The sequence below is a fragment of the Elgaria multicarinata genome, chromosome 3 (assembly GCF_023053635.1).
Source record: "Elgaria multicarinata webbii isolate HBS135686 ecotype San Diego chromosome 3, rElgMul1.1.pri, whole genome shotgun sequence".
Classification (NCBI taxonomy): Eukaryota; Metazoa; Chordata; class Lepidosauria; order Squamata; family Anguidae; genus Elgaria; species Elgaria multicarinata.
Window position 1 is genome coordinate 103,389,985 of NC_086173.1, and position 17,319 is coordinate 103,407,303.

General features: G+C 43.0%; 1 protein-coding gene across 4 annotated transcripts in view; it reads left to right on the top strand.

Annotated features, from left to right (window-relative positions):
* Positions 1 to 8,397: 8,397 nt before the first annotated feature.
* ACY1 (aminoacylase 1) overlaps positions 8,398 to 17,319 on the top strand; it is a 36,028-nt gene continuing 27,106 nt past the window's right edge. The window contains exons 1-3 of one of the 4 annotated variants that reach the window (XM_063121126.1): positions 8,398 to 8,560; positions 10,189 to 10,285; positions 10,908 to 11,056. In XM_063121126.1, the coding sequence (XP_062977196.1) occupies positions 10,939 to 11,056 (118 nt within the window). In that variant the 5' untranslated portion in view covers positions 8,398 to 8,560; positions 10,189 to 10,285; positions 10,908 to 10,938. Of the gene's footprint in view, positions 8,561 to 10,169; positions 10,286 to 10,907; positions 11,057 to 17,319 lie in introns of those variants that run through there. The other 3 variants (XM_063121130.1, XM_063121128.1, XM_063121129.1) reach the window with 3 other exon arrangements.

Here is a 17,319-nt window from a genome sequence, read left to right on the forward strand (position 1 = left end):
GTTGTAAACTTGCATCCAGTGTTACTAAATTCCCCTCTAAACCTGCTTAGCTGACTTTTTCCATATTCCTTTGCATGCTGAATTGTTCATGTTTCATTTTTAAAAAATTGTCCAGACGAATAAGAAAAAAGGTAGGGTGACCTAGTGGGGGTGTGTGGCTGGCTTTATTGAGCATGACTTGTCATGGTGAAGAGAGTGGTTGAAAAATGTGTTGCAAAATAGTAAGTAGGTAAAGAGATGGAACTTCCTGGTGGGTTTTTGCTATAAAAACAAAATGCCATTGCTAGTTAAGCAGGGAAATTCGCCTTTCTGGAGGGGAAAAGGCTTCTTATTTACAGGATGCCGTGGAAGAGAATCACCTTCTGCTTATTGCTTCAGCTCTTTTTTTTCATAGGGACAGGCTAGAACTGGAAAAAAATGCTGGAGTGATACAAAGTCCACAAGGGTTTTAAATTGCACAAATGTTCAAGATAATTATTAAAGGGCTAGTTAGATCATACCTGTTTGTGCATAATGCCAAGTATACAAGCTCCAGCACTTTATTTTCTGCCATGCATATGTGATGAGAACTGTTTAAGAATAATCCTTCTTTCTACCTAGGTTGCCAAGTCAGATTCCGATTTCACTTAGGAATGTGGAGCGTTGGCAGCTGTATAAAACATGGATCACATATACTATGGTGGGATCTAAGGGCTGATTTACACTTTACATAACAAAATGTTTCCTACATGGAACGATTCCCAACATATGCAATGCAGGTGCACAAGTTTCAACTCTATACCATAACACCCATCTCTGCTTCACACTTTCCTGCATTTAGTGCTGCAAACACCAGTCTTTGCACTATGAGCACGATAAAGCTACAGATGTGTGGTAAGAGCCCTACTGCCCAAGTGCATGTCGACAAATTGGTATCTCTGGTAAAGAAGCATTGTGAATTGACACTAAAAACCAGGGACCGTTTAGTATGTAATGGTAGAAGCCTAAATGGCACAGAGGTGGGGAGTCAAGCTCCCCATTGCCCCATGAAATCTGATAGACAGGAGGTTCTTTATGTGAAACATCAGTAATAGTAGACCATCTTATGAGACACTGCTTCTTAAAAAATGGGGAGAAGAGGGGGAAGCCAGACTTTTCCCAGGCCCAATTCAAACTGGTGAGGTGGCGGGGGTGGGTGGGTTGTTTTTACTTTTGAAGCCCTTCACTGCTTAGTACCAGGGTACTGAAGGGCAGTTTGGTGGGTGGCTATCAGAGAAAAGGCCTTCTTTGTGGTGGCACCTCAGTTGTGAAATGTTCTCCCCCAAAGTATTTGCCCTGTGCCTACCTTACTACTTTTTGGCTTCCAGGCAACAATCACTTTATTTTCCCAAGCATTTCAGATACAATTTTAATGTTGCTGCTTTTGTGTTCTTGTGCCATTTTATTTTGTTGCTATTTGTTCATATTTACATTTTCCTTTTATTCTTCTTGCAAACTGCCCGGGAAATATGACTGAAGGTTGGTTGTGCACTCTCTCTCTTTGTGTGTGTTTGTGTACGAGGGAGAGAGAAATAAAAACGCATTTCCAGGATTCTCTAGGGCAGAAAAAAAGGTGGACCTCTGGAAGCAACAAAGCTTACAGTTCCTGACCTGCAAGAACCCTAAAGAGGAGTACTGCTGTTAGGGGCTTGGGATGTGTACACTACAATACCTTGTTAACTGTACTGGAACTCAGATACAGGGGCCAAATGCCTTCAGTCTGCTGATGGTTTGCATATACGTACTAACATTGTTCTTAAATAAATCTCCAAAGCAGGGGTGTGGAACTTCTTTCAGCCTGAGAGCCAAACTCCATTTTAGAAAAGCCCTTGGGGGCTGCATTGCAGATGTAGGTGGGGCCAAAGAGAAAACGGGTCAGGCCTGACCCTACCACCCCCGAAAATACCTGCATATTTTACCATATACTCTTACGGCCAGTAACTAAGCATTAGGAGAAGTACAGTGTAAATGGCATCTTCCAACCCTATGATTTCATCCTTTTTTAGAATGGAGGAAAAAAACTGCAAACAAAAAAAAGCCAAGAAAGGGGGCTGGGTTGCCATCAAGGGAAGCCCAGAGGCTGAACTTGACCCCTGGCTTTGACGGTCTACTCCTGCTCTAAAGGAACAAATTGAAACTTATCGATGGGTAACTTTAATGACTGCATTCTTAAACTGGGATAGCTCAGTGATATGCAACGCCTGCCATTCTATATTAGGTCCTATAATGTGCACAAACGTTAGTGGCTGCAATTTGGGCCTGTGTCTGTTTTTTCTCGTGATTAGCATTACTTGACAAACGTCTTCGTCATTTTAGCAACCAGCAAAAGCTAGGAAAGAAATGGCTCCTTACTTCCAAGGCCTGAATAAAACATTCTGTATCTTTGATACCAACTGTGCTTGCTAATAGCACTCCCCTCTCTCAAGGCATCATCATTTTGGCCGTGTCTACACCTGCCTTTTTTCCAGGGATCGTCCCGGGATCATCCCTGTGCATTCAAATGACACACAGGGGATCCCAGGAGCAGGCAGGGATGACCCCTCTATTTTCCTGGGATAATCCTTAGGTGTAGAAAGGGCCTCCGTTAACCACAAAACAGAATTACCACTCAAAATAAAGGGCAAGCATTTAAAGAACAAACTGGAATTAGTTCCCTCAAGATGATTGTTTACATACTAGTTAACTATAGTGAAATGGGCAAGATGAAATCAGACTCTAGTAACCATAACCAGGGAAGACATGGTGGTGTACTGCAATCTGAATGGAGCAAAACTGCAACAAAAAGCGTGGAGTAAGTTGGGTTTTTTTTAACAGTGAGGTGTTATCTGAAAAGTGAAAAGATATTTCATGTCAGGATAGTATCTGATAGAAATTACCACAAGAAAGGGGGGTGACAATGGGAGTTTCCATATTTATTACATTCTGTTTATTCATATAATGTTATTATCAAATCCAGCAGAGGACAGCGTCTACTTGTAATCAATGGGGGAAATCTGCTTTTTCTATACCAATAGTGTGCCATGTATAGGTGGTGTAAAGAACAGATTTCTTAATCAACAGGTAAAATGCTATCTTCGTGTTCATTCCTGCTTCAAAACATTGTGCCTGCTGCACCCCATGCCAAAAGCGACTCATGCTGTATGAATCTGGTATTTGTCGGACTCCAGGTTTACTGTGTCTTCTTTATTCTACTTGGTGTTTTAGGTATGTCGAACCCCTTGAAATTAATGAGAATTGCAGGTAGTTGAACACCTCCAACGGAACCTTAGAGGCCTGTTCAGGCTCCTTGTATGGAGCTTGAAGCTGGCTGCTGGGTAAACGCGACATCCTTAGAACGCAGGACTTGGGCTAGCTCACAGCAAGTGCTGGAAGATACTTAAAATTCAGGGCATGGTGCTGCTAGTGCTGCAGCCCTGAATGAGGACAGGGACCTCAAGAGGGTCTGGGAAATACAACATATAACAATAGCTGCCTGGAAACGTAGGGCAATAGAGAGCGTGGTGCTGCTTCGTTTCTTTAGTGCCAAAGGAGGACTTTGGCTGTCCAACATTCATACAGAGGCCTATTCAAAGTATACGTCACTGAACAAGTTTATTAAAAGCCAGAAATTGTGCTTCGTGTTACTGGACTACTACTGGCATTGTGCCTGTTCATTCTTGTATAAAGCCATAAGCAATACAGGTAGTTGCTTATTTTGGGGTTAGTTTACAAACTGAAGGAAGCACCTGATGAAGGGATGGCCCTACCTTTGGGCAGAAGCTTGGGCTAAGCGGAGGCTGGTGGCTCCAATATCTGTGGGGCGGTGAATCCGCTCCAGGTTTCTGTCAGCAACAGATTGAAACCTGGAGTGAATTCACTGCCCCATGGACATTGGAGCCATCAGCATCCACTAGCTGGGCTACATTATCTGTAATGTTTTCCCAACTCTGATTACAGTGGATCCATAAAGCCATGGCTGTAGTGCCCTACCATCACCATCACTAGAAATATTTATTTATTATTATTGCATTTTTATACCGCCCAATAGCCAAAGCTTTCTTTTAAAAAAAAACACTAACTAAAAAAATCAAAGTAAAGTGTGGTTCTTTATTGAAATTACTTGGCCTACCAGCCATAATTCTACAGATAAGGGTCCCAATCCAGCACAGGTTAAAGCTGAACGCAGCTGATGCAGATACACACACCAGTCCCCATTGAACTTGATGAATACATGAATGAATGTGGACAGGGATAGACAGTGTCCTTTCCTGGGCTTACTTTTGAGTAAACTTGGCTTAACATTCCTGTTCAGTCATTAACCACCCTGGGTGACCTTGGGGTATTCTTGCACTTGCACCTATTTCACCAGCTTATTGTAAGAATAAATTAGATAACTTGTATGTACATCAACGTAAGATCTTTGAGAGAAGAGTGGGCCTTAAGTCTGAGAAATAAATAAAACAAAACATGGTTTTTCTCTTAAACGTCCTGTGTTTTGAACGCCTCTCCTCACAATGTGTCCTCTAGTTTTGAGTAACATGTGAGGGAGTAAGTATACAACTATTCATATCTTTATATACCACAATCCCCTTTCTCAGTTTCTAAACAAATAAGGCCCAGTTGTTAAATTGTCTTCATCTCAAAGGTATTCTGCTCCTCTGGCCATTTTTATTTAACCCTTTCTTTCCCTTTTTAAAAATTTCCTCAAAAGTGAAAGACAGGTGTTTTTAAAACAAATCTGTCCTTTCCCCAAATGCCAGTAAAGTTTGGAGTCGGTTTCTCCCACTTTTGTCATGAAACTACTTAAAAACAAAACAAAGATTTTCTGGCTTGCTTCCTGTGGTTATCCAGGTGTAGGTTTTCAGAGGCAAATTGCCCTCTCTGTATACAAGAGGGCTCTCACCTAGCTATGCATGATGGGCCCCAACTCCTATCATGCACCTGGTGCTGTTTTCATGTGGATTGCCCCCCCCCCTTGGAAGGAAAAACACAGTCCAGGCATCAAGGTCCCCTTCCCACTGATTATCGTTGTGGTAGGGAGGAAGTAGCTAAAATAACAGGAGCACTTGCAGATTTACAGACTGGGGCCATTGTGAAAGGACAATGTGACTCGTCCCGACAGTTTGGCCATTTTGAGTGTACCAACCTCTGCTGCATAAAGCTCCGTTTATAAATAATTCAGGGGAGAGATTTTTAAGTGTCACAAGCAATCACATCTCAAGAGGTTCCATACTGTGAAAACTATTATGCACTGAAAATATGCAGTAGGATTTCATTATGAGTTGTTGTGCTGAGTAATGAAGAATAGCTTCCACACCCCTACCTCTTCCTTCCAGAAATATAAGTACAGCATCTGGAAAGAGGTACCGTGTTGTTGTTTTAAAGTGTTGGAGATGCAAAAATGCCTATGTGGAGATGAGAAGATGGTTGTAGTGGCTAAAATTGTGAGCTGCGCACCAAGAAGTTCCCATTAAAATCTTTTGTCAACCATAACGGCTTTCAAATCCCCACCCTGAATTTGCAACCAGAGGATAAAAGCATTGTTGTGAGATCGCTATATGACTGTTGTGAAGCAGTTGAGTCTGGTCAGAAGAAGGTTAAGGGGGCCAGACTGAATGCTTAATAGTCAGCCGCCAAGTGTGCCAGCCTCATATTTTGTAGGAAAATTACAGGCAAAATGGCTCAAAGAGTAGGTAGGATGTAGCTGGAGAAGGAGATCCTACACAGGGTGGGGAGATTTTGAGCAGAAAAATGGCTAGCAGGGAAATGGAGAAGCCCACTCCTGCTTTGCTCAAAACTGTAGTCTATTAAAGCTCCTTTTTGTTTTTAAAAAGCCTAACACACTGCCCCAAAACTGCTTCGAGTACTGTTACCTGCCCTCCAGTCTGCAAATGTCAGCCCTAATGGGGTTTGAAGGGGGGTCCTCGGTAGAGTGCTCCCTCATGGGGCCCCTCTTCACCAATCATGGTGCTTGGGTTTTTGCCCCCCAGCTTTGGGAAGCTATAGATTTGAGTAAGCCAGCAGAGAGCAGTGCTTCAAGCAGTACTAGGAGGCTGAGGAGGCATCATTTTAATTTCCCACAGTGCCACAGAGTGATGCTACACTGTGGGGGATTGTGGGAAATTAAAATAGCAGCTAGTGCTGCTTTGAGTTCTCAGTGTGAACAACTAATTAAAGGAGCAGTGTAGATGTCAGTGGTGGGTCCTCTCAGAGTGCTGGGGCCTTGGCAGCCGACCAAGGAAACCATGTTCTGACAACAGACCTCACGCTTTTTATGTACTGAGGACTGCCAGGTGCTTCATGACCTCCCAAAGGCAGGAAGTTAAGAGACCCACCAAGCTGATCGTATATGTTGTGAAGGCCTGGTTAAAAACAAAACTTAAAGTAAAAGCAGTCATAAAAGCAACTCCTGTGAAAGTGGTAGCATCTAGGCTGAGTGGAGGAAGCATCAGAACTTGAAATAATTGGGTGTTATTTGGTTAATAAACATGGCACATAGTCTGTGAGAGAAAAGCACCCCCTTCCCATGCCAATGTCCTTCTCTAATGTATTTTCAATATGCCAAATCACATCAGATATTGCCGGGGTGGGTGGGTGGCTTTCTCAATACCAAGGCTATGAGGCATGATAGGTAAAGTAATAAAGAAAAAAGTGTCTGTGAGACAAGTGCTCTGCACAAGTTAAGAATAATTCTATATTTAAGACTAAGCTTGAATGCTGGCTTTCTAGATACTAAACACTGAATAAGGACATTCTATGGCTGCAACCCTATGTGTGCTTACCTGGGAATATGTCCCATTGAGCACAGGGGCATACATCTGTGTAGAATTGTGCTGCCAGATGAAGATTCCAAGTGGGAAATGTCACCCAGCCCTGGTTCCAAACTTTTAAGAGAGCCTGAATATTATCATTGAGGAAGTGATTTTTTAAAATGACCATCCTCTGTTCACTCAAAAATAAGTCCCACTGACTTCAGTGGGGCTTGCCCCAGCTAAGTGGGTATAGGATTATGGCATTAAACAATATTATCATAGCCAAGTGATTTAGTATGCACTCCTATGCATGTTTAGATCCCAAAAAAGTACTCCAACTCCCAGCATGTGTGACTTTTTTCCTATCTAAACATGCATAGGTTTGTGCCTTTAGTCACCTTGTCAAACTTTCCCCAACAAACATACAAGTGCAGACCTGATCAGATATTCTTTACAAGGGGTGGGAAAATAGTAGTCTTTCTCCTACTCCTTAGAAAGATACAATTTAGAGCTCCAATTTCAATTGTGTCTTATTATGAGAAATATAACAGGCAGAATCCCAAAGATCCAAGGACCCTTGCCACAGATAAGGGTAGCAAGGGTCCTTGCTTATACCATCTGTTTTATTTACAAAGACCTTTCTGCCTCAGCAGCCCACCCTACACTATGGCAATACTGCTCTTACCTATCTTACAAGGTTGTTGTACAATCTAAAGATTACATAAAGATGCAAAGTATTATTATTAATAATCTTACTACCATGTTCTGGCTGAAGCTCCTTGAGAATGATAAGTGAATGGCTGGACTGAACTGGGGATTTCCACCTCATAGCACAAGTTGTTAACTGCTAATCTGTTAAGAAAAAAGAGTTTTTGGCTGGGGAAGAAGGGTTCACTGTGGAAGGGCCCTGGCCTTGTCCAAGATGCTGATTAAGGTCTTGACTGAGAGTGGCAGCCGGGAAATATTAATTTGAGCTGACTGATGGGAAGGGAAAGATATAGTCAGGGGCCTAAACTCCAGAATTTGTTATAAAACAAAACATGTGAAGAAATATCCGAATCCCTCTGTAAAGGCGCATATGGAGCAGCCAGCCTGCAACCCTTCAGATGTTTTGGCCTACAACTCTCAGGATCCCTCATCATTTGTTATGTTAGCTAGGGCTGATGGGAGTTGTAGTCCAAAAAAATATGAAAGCTACCCAGTCCTGAAGTAGAGTGCATTTAACTGTTGTGAATCGTCTGTAGAACTTGGGCTATTGTGCAGTATAGAAATGGAAGAAATAAATAAGTATCCAATGGGTTTCTGTTAAGTCCCATTAATTTCGATGGGTCTACTCTACGTAGGACTAACTTAGCTGCTCCAAATTTTCCATGTATTAACCTTGCTGTAAGTCGCCTTGAGCCTTTTTAAAGAGAAAGGCGACTAATAAATCCAATTAACAACACTGGATACAACTCAGGGCTTCCGTCCCGCAATAACCCTAACCAGCTTCTCTCTCCTCCTCTGCCCGGCACGAGAGGCACACGGCTTCCAGGCAGGCCGTCCCGAACCTCGTAGCACTTCTGATTTTCGAAAGCCAAGCGCCGCCACCTCGCCGCTTGCCCCGGGCCACGTGCGGCGCGTAAAGGCCTCTCGCCGGCTTGGGACGGGCTGGGCTGCGAGCCGCCCGTGGGATTGGCCCTGCCTGCAACCAGCGGGCGGGCTGGAGGCAGGACTGTGTCCCCGCGCCCAGCCCTCTCTGCTGCTGAGAGTGCAGCAGAGGCGGCGAGGAGGGCTCGAGCGAGGCAGTGGCTTCCGCGACGACCGGAGAGGTGGGTGTGAAGAGCGGGCGGGCGGGCTGGCCGGCGGGCAGGCAGTGGCGACTAACAGGGCCCCTCTGCTAGCCTGGACGCAGTGACAGCGCCTGGCACCGCCGCCGGCCCTTTTGCCTGCAGGAAGAGGGAGAGGCCGGCCCGCCTCCAAGGTGCCTGCGGAACAACTTGTTTACTTCGCTGCAGCGGGGCCGGGGCGCCTGGGAAGGCGAGCAAGCGAAGGCAGACGCCGGGAGAGGGAAACGCTGACAGGGCGGGGGGTGCTATGCTCTGCGCTTGGGACTCCACCCCTGACAGACCCAGCTAAGGAGTCAGGAGACGTCCACAGCACCCCAGGCTCCAATACTCTTGCCGGCTCTCCCCATACAGTGTGTGTGTGTATGTGTCCCGTCCCACCCCCCCAACCCGCACACACACTCCGGCTTGCCCCTCTCCTTTACATACATCCCAGCTGACTATAACTCCCTATGCTTACCCCTACATGCCCTTTCCCCCTCCACGCTCACTCGCACGAACCTATTCTTTCCCTCTCTGCTTTTCAGTTCTCATATATATATATATATATATATATATATACACACACACACACACACACACACACACACACACACACACACTCTATTTCTCCAACACCCATCATCCCCTCAAATGCTCCTAAATTTCCTTCTGCTGTTAAATCTATTTCTGCTCGTTTTCAAAAAGTTTTCCTCCCATTTCCTGTACCTTTACATCCCATTGTTTTCTCTTCTGTGCCTTTTTAACCTTTATCTGGATTGACAAATAAGTTCACAAAAGTTATACGCTCACTTTGCTATCCACACATACCTCTGTTAGTGACTGGTTGTGTGCAGCCAACTTTCTCATCACAGGTAACTATGCCAGGTATTTACAAGCTTGCCCTTATGCCACTCATTCTTTTTACACCTGTAATAAAAAAAAACCCTTCTCCCCCTTACCTTGCTATAGCCTTCCTTTCTCCCCTCCCTCTCCACTACCATTATATACCCTTAACACCTAGTCATACTACCCGCCTCCTTTCCATTCCCAATTGCTTCAATGATTTCTAAAAGGGATAGTATTGATTCCTCAGTAGCAATGTTCTCTTACTTCACGGGTGCGTCCAGATAGAGGGCTCCTGGTATTACCAGTTAGAAGGTACTGTGTACTATTCTGTGTTTTTCTCCTTAACAAATCTGTTGTGGACCCCTCCCCCAAAAAAAGAAAGAAAAGAAAAGAAAAAAGGCAGAAGAAGTGGTGGGAAAACGGGAGGGCTACAAATGGAGTTTAATTCTATGAACGAGGTAGGGTAATGGTGTGATAAAAGCCTCGTCTGGAAGCCACCTAAGAGAGCAGAGACTCTGGAGCAGCCTCCCCAATCCTGGTGTCCTCCAGATTTTTTGGACTTCAGTGCCCATCAGCCCCAGTTAGCATGGCCCATGGTTAGTAATGCAAAGCTGGGAGTTGTACTCCAAAACATCTGGAAGACACCAGGTTGGAGAAGGCTGCTCTAGAGTTCCCCCAATAGAAGTTTTGAACTTATATGCTGCAAGCAAGTATAACCACATGGTGATCTGCATATTTTGCTTTTTACAACTGCCTGACAAGTGCAACTTTCCCCTTCCCTGCAGGGCAAGACTACACCTGTTGAATTTTTGCTGTGGATGCAGCTAGGAAAGGCCCACAGCCTGGGTAAGGGGGAAAAAGTGGATACCATACATCCAACTTGTAAGTCAGTTTCCCTGCCTTTGGTTTTTTCCCCCCAACAGTTGCCCACCTTTCCTGAGTTTGAAGTCCTCTATAGAGTTGCAAGTGAACACATTACCAGTCACCTTTGCAGTTACATCAACTTTTTGTTTCTAGTCCTAGATGCCTTCTAGCCAATCCCCATAGCCCCATACCAGATGCAGCTTCTGAGCAAACTACAGAAAGCCATGCTTATTACTAAATTAAAGCTTTTTACCTTTGTAATAATAGATCTAATGAAGATGAAAGAAAGCCCTGATTATTATTTCTTTGTTTGGGTATAATGATGATTTTCCTCTAGTGCTGAGTTCATAGCCGATGCTGGATGGACATGTCTGAATCATTATGATTTTTGGAATTAATCCATTTGGGGAAAGTATTCAAATCACAGATCAATTATTTGCACCACCTGGTAACAGATGGCAATTTCCTCCTGTTGTGGCAACGTCAGTGAAGTGAGAAAATGCTTAGCAGCAGGAATTAAGTGTGGCTTAATACAAGTTAGTACCTGCAGACAAAATTCAACTCTGAATTGCATATAAGGAAGAGTGGTATTCCTTTGCTGCCCTCACTTCCTGTCTACCCTTTACTTATTTTCACATAGGGCTCTAATATCCTGTATCCAGAAGGCTAACATGCTGCCCGAGAAAGACCCTAAAAAGCTGGGGGAGAAAGACCCCAAAGAAAATCCATCAGTCACTCTCTTCCGGGAATATCTGAGAATCAAGACGGTCCAACCTGAGCCTGATTATGGTATGGAGGCTGTTTTTTCTTCCTTCATTTCAGGAAAGTAAGGTTGTGCTGCAGTCTACTCGACTGTTTCTTCTGCCAGGGCTTTGCAGGAAAATTACACAATTAGCAACCAATGGGATTACATCCAGAGGCTAGCTACTTGAGAGCCAGAGGTGATGTACTTTCATCATTTAGCAGAATGAGTAAAACAAGCTCATTTCTCGAGTTCATTTAAATTGGATTTATCTTGTCTGCTCTGGTCGTGATGTATTGAATGCACTTTCCATATACAATGCACTTTAATTTTAAAAAGAAAAACCCATCTGTTTGGCATATATGTCTGGGATAGATTTGCATGTACCTATGTTAATCTGTGCCCTTTTTATTCCATGTGAATTTTTCTGAATGCAACTTGGACGTGTCTGACCAGCAGCACCCCATGCTTCATGCATATTAATTTTCAGTATCTAGCCACATAGAACATTGTTCTCGTGTTGACAAACGTGGCTTACTTTGCCACTTAGCACATGAAGTCTGTTATGAAGAAGAGGCAGTAGTGGAATCCCTTTTCTCTTGCCTTAAATCATGTGATCAGTTGCTTTCTTTATGAGCAACTTCTCATCAGAGTGTACCAAGAGTGCCCACGTTAAGTGATTATGTGGATATAATTCTGATTTCTTGGTAGCCTGCAGGAAGGACATTTCTCAGTTTTGCACAGAGATTCACATTTGGCATATTTGCCACCAGTGTTTGCAAAATGGACATACTGTTAGTGGGAGTGAATTTTCCTGAGCAGATGCATATTTCAGTGAATTTATTTGGGTTGTGATTTGTTTGGTAGATTTTATGCCACTCTTTATCTGGGGAGTGCACAACAGCATTTTCAACTTATAAAAAAACCAGTGAGAAGGGGAATTGTTTGGGCATTTTTATTAAATTGTTAATTTAAAATCCAAAAAGATATGGTAAGTAAAAATGGTTAACAGCAATATTATAATACCATACATTCTTCAATCCATCATTCCATGTTCTACTTTAAACTTAGAAAACTTGTTATTTATGTATCTGTTTAAGAAACAATCCAATGCATGTTAAGACAGAAGTCCTACAATTCCAGCATTCCCCTGCCAGCCATGCTAGCTGGGGCATGCTGGAAGTTGTGAGCCTTTTTTCCTGACTAAACATGCATTGGATTGCATCCTAAAGCATTTTTGCCCCATTCTTCAGCTGAACAGGCTCCCAGAGCAGGTTACAGATTTTATTTATTTATTTATTACATTTATATACCGCCCCACAGCCGAAGCTTTCTGGGCTGTTCACAAAAGTTTAAACAGTAAACATTTAAAAAGTATACAACATTTAAAAACCATCAGAAATATAAAAACAGTATAAAAACAACAGTATCCATTTAAAAACAACAGTTCTGGGATCCGTTAGAAAACAAACTTAGCGTTGTTAAATGCTGTTAAATGCCTGGTGCCAGGCGAGCCTCATCAGGGAGATCATTCCACAGTCGGGGGGCCATCACCGAAAAGGCCCTCTCCCTTGTGGCATCCTCCAAGCTTCCCTCAGAGTAGGCACTCGGAGGAGGACCTTAGTGTACGGGTAGGTTCATGTCGGGAGAGGCTTTCCATCACGTATTGCGGTCCCAAGCCAGATCAATTTAAAAAACAAGAAGGGCCCCTGCCTTTAGACTTACAACTTAAAAGGGAAAAGGTATGGGAAGTGAGGAAGAAGAAAAACGAACGCAGGGACTAGTTTGTTAAGTCAGAGTTCTTATAACAACCAGCAAAGCCAATGGACTGTCTGCCATCACTTCCTTTTCTACTTCCTGATGGAATGGTTACTGCTAGGTGACAGTTGTGGAAGAAGAGCCAAAGGCTCTCAGCCGAGTTGATGGGGTGGCCCTGCTTCCAATCCCTTCTTTCCAACTCAAAGCATAGCATAAAACAAACATACTTATAAAGTATCTTAAAATATACTAATATGTTCTTTCTGACATTTTCCTGGGATATGACCCTGTGAGAAGGATTAAGCTGAGAGTTGGTCCCTTGCCCAAGATACTGAGTAAGTTTCACTACTGAGCTGGGAATATGGATCTGGGTTTTTCACATCCAAGCCAAAAAAGAAAAGGAGGATAGAGTTGTTTTAGTACCATTAGCACATGGCTCCAGAACAGAGATCCTTTGCCACTGAGTGTCATGACTAGGCCTGTTTTCCTTAGGCTGGGGGAAGGAGTTTCAGGCGTTCAGTATTATTATTATTATTATTTATATAGCACCATCAATGTACATGGTGCTGAACAGAGTAAAACAGTAAATAGCAAGGCCCTGCCGCATAGGCTTACAATCTAATAAAATCATAGTAAAACAATAAGGAGGGGAAGAGAATGCCAACAGGCACAGGGTAGGGTAAGCAGGTACAGGGTAGGGTCAGAATCAGATTCTGAAGCAGAAGAGATGGCGCTAGAAACATACCAGTTTAGAGGAGTGGGGGAAGTGACTCTCATGGGCTCTTCACTAGCTGGGAATGAACTTTCGCCAGACTTTATCTCTGAAAACTTGAACAATACACAGTCTGTGGGAAATCAGTATTCTTCCAAGGGGGAAGCTTCCAAGGCTAGCTGATCTTCAGAGTATGCTGCAGACTAAAATGGGCGGAGCTAAAGGAAGGAGAGAGAAGGTCGGCTCAGCTAGTTTCTTGCCAAAGGCTTCTTCAGATAGAGCACTAATCAGTAATGGAGAACTCTTCTCCCTGACAACTATATTTGCATGTGCAGGGAATGTTTTGTATAATGAAACAATCATGTGACTCTCTTCCCCCCTCCCCCCACACCTCTTCCTCAGTCTGAAGTGATTCACTCCCAAAATGGTTTTTCCTAACTCAGTGAGAACTAGGCCTCGGTCTCCATGCATACAATTTCCAAATTTATTACAATTATTTATATTTTGCATATCAAGATAAAAATCCTCTCAAGTAACATAAAAATAATAACTTCAGAAGAAACTTTCTTTAAAAAATGGCTGCAATTCAGGAACAACTTTAGGAGAAGTGTGCCTAGCAGAGATTTTACCTTTTCCCCTTTTGAACAATGCATTACTACCATGCTGTGTATTGCAAACTACGCTTGAAACTTCTCTGAGTTTCAACAATTCTTTGCTTGAAGCAGGGAAAACAACTCTTTGAGAAACACACATCAAAAGCCCCAGTGGGCTTGGAGAGCTAGTTGCATATTTCTCTGAATTGTTGGATTGCCAGTTTTCTAAATACTGCAGCAAATGAGCTTTCTATAATTGAAAGATAGAAATCCTCATTACACAAAGGAGCAGAAGAAACCTGTTAGGGTCCTGGCTGACTCTCTGGGGAGCAAAGCTTAATGTTGGGAGATGAAATCCTCACAGCACGAGTGATCTTCTGGAATTCAACACTTGTATTAAGCACAGTACCAGGAAGTTCGAGAAACACAGCTCTTTAAATTCAGTTTCTAGTCCTCATGATTATGAGAAATTACTCATTATTTCTATAGCACACTAGATGACTGTGCAGATGAGCAATACTTAGATGAGGCATAACTATCTTGTGGCACTCCAGATGTTTGAGCCTACAGTTCCCATTAGTCCTAGCCAGCAAGGTCAATGGTGAGGCATCATGGGAGTTGTAAGCCAAAATATCCGGGGAACCACAAATTGCCCTCCCCTGATGTAGACTGTTGGGGTTAGTCATGTAGGGATCTGATACCCTTCACGCAGGGATCCAATGCCCTTCTCTGTCCATCCATCCGTCCCCCCCCACATACAACAGTGCAGACAAATCCTTAAATTTGGCCATTTTGATTTTCTAACATTGGCAATCTATCTGTAACCACTCAGGGGCATTATCTCTGCAGGGCCATTGTTATTTCAATGAAAGAACATATTTCATATGGCTTTAGATCAGAGAGTTCTTCTCAGAAGTGTAGTTGTATAATTTTTACCCCCAGCTACCCAAAGTACGAAGCAGTAGAGGTTACTTCTTGCCTAGGAAACATTTTGCTGCTCTTTGGACATTAGTGCGGAATGAAGTCCACATTCCAGAGCTTAGCCCCCCACCTCACCCCTGTTATCCTGAAATATTAATGAGTCACAAAGTGAGGGGATTTAAGCCTTGTTTTCATGGCAACAGGAGTAAATCTGTATTCTTTGGGCACTCAAGTGAGTTAAGCTGGAACAGAATTTTTTTGTTTATAGTACACGTTGGCTCCCATCCACTTTGCTCAGAGGGGCGCTGAGTTGCAGTCATGTGAACCCTCTTCCTCAGTGAGCTCAACGTTAATTTGGCAAGTTTACCATTGCCAAATCACCCTTGGTTTCAGTTCCCAAATCAGCTAATCTGAAGTAGGGTCACTGAAGCCAATGTGACTGTTCTGGAATACAGAACTTCAGGATTGCTGCCTGGGTTTGGTGGATGCATTTAAATAGCATGACATTGGGTGTTTTGAACCATAGTTGAAATCCATTTGAGATGTGAGATGATGTATTTTGACTGAAAAGACATCACTTGAGGGTGTATTCACTCATCCATCCATGGAATTGGGGCCATGGGAAAGTGCTTGAAAATTCTCAGTGTTGTGGTTCCCAGCCACCCAAGTCTTTGGTCTTATGCACTTGCCACCACACATAGAATGCACTTTTCAGCATACATTGGATATGCTAGGGAAGTGGCTGCTCTTTAATGTACGCTGACAACCAAATCCCAAGCATCGCACGGCATGCGTGTGACTTGCTTGTCGTTGACTGTGGCACCAACTGTGTGTCCAGATAGTTTTGTGAATTGGCCCCTAAAGGACTAGTAGTAATATGGTATTGCCAAGTTGCTTTGAAACAAACTGAAGCTTAATGCTATAGGTAGATATGAACTGATTTTTAATAAACCTGTGCTGATCTGCATTTGATCTACACTTACACCAATTTATTTCAAGTTCAAACAACACTGTAGCTATTTCATAATACTGTTTAGCTACATAAGACATACAGCAGGTTATTTTTTTTTACTCGTGATGCTAAAAACCCTGTAGTCTAATATGTGTCACTTGTGAATGTCAGTGGGGGTTAGAAAAGTGGAAGAGAGAGAGAGAGAGAGAGAGAGAGAGAGAGAGAGAGAGAGAGAGAGATCTATTTAGTATACATTTTTCATTCAGTTTGCAAAAGAAGCAGAAAAGATCAATTTAAGTTTTGCTCATAAAAAAAAGTGGGATAAGTCTTGACCTGGATTTATGGAGAGGACAACACCTGATGAAACTGTGACAATCTCATTGGAAAGTCAGTGTTGCATACTCTCTGAGCTAGGCAGAATGAAACTGTATGAATTGTTCCCTGTGTCCAAGGAGAGAAGGACTGTAGGAGGCTTGCGCCAGAAAACTCCAGCAAGAATTGTTGGAGGAAGAAAAGTTTTTTTGTTGTATTTTTTTTTCTGTTTTGCTGGAGAGGCCCTGCTGGGAGAAGAATCTATCAAAGGCGACTTAATAAATTCTGTTTTCTGTTTGCTTGGCCAAGTAAACTCCTGAGAGGAACCATGGAGTGAAGGCAAAATATGTTTCCCCCTTTTGTTTTGTCATACATGGATATAGGAGGCCCACATAAAAGGTTCTGAAATTGAGAGGGGCGCCCAAAAGGAGGGCTGATTTACAAAAAACTTAACTCTCTCAGGACATTGTCAGTAATTGTAAAGATGGCCTACAGTCCTTTGCAGAACTTGCCCTTATGATTTCCCCTACAAGAAAAGTGAGGCAAAACATTTCATGCAAGCTCCTGGTCTTTATTGTGAGCCGCCCAGAAAGCTTAGGCTACTGGGCAGTATAATAATGTAATGAATACTGTATATGGACCTGTTTCACTGGCTGTATAAAGAGGAAACATGATTATAAAGTTGCAACGTACAGGAATTAATAGCAACGAGTAGACTTTAGCTTGAAGAAAAAGCGAGTGAGGGGAGACATGATGGAGGTGTACAAAATTATGCATCATGTGGGGAAAATGGATAGGGAGTCATTTTCCTCCCTCTCTCATAAGACTAGAACCCGGGTCATCCCATGAAGCTGATTGGTGGGAGATTCAGGACAGATAAAAGGAAGTACTTCTTCATGTAATGCATAGTTAAACTGTAGTATTCCACAAAAGCCAATTTTGATGGCTTTAAAAGTGGATTAGACAAATACATAATGGATAAGGCTATCAATGGCTACTAGTCCTGATGGCTATATGCTATTTCCAGTATCAGAGCGAGTATGATTAAGAACACCAGTTAGT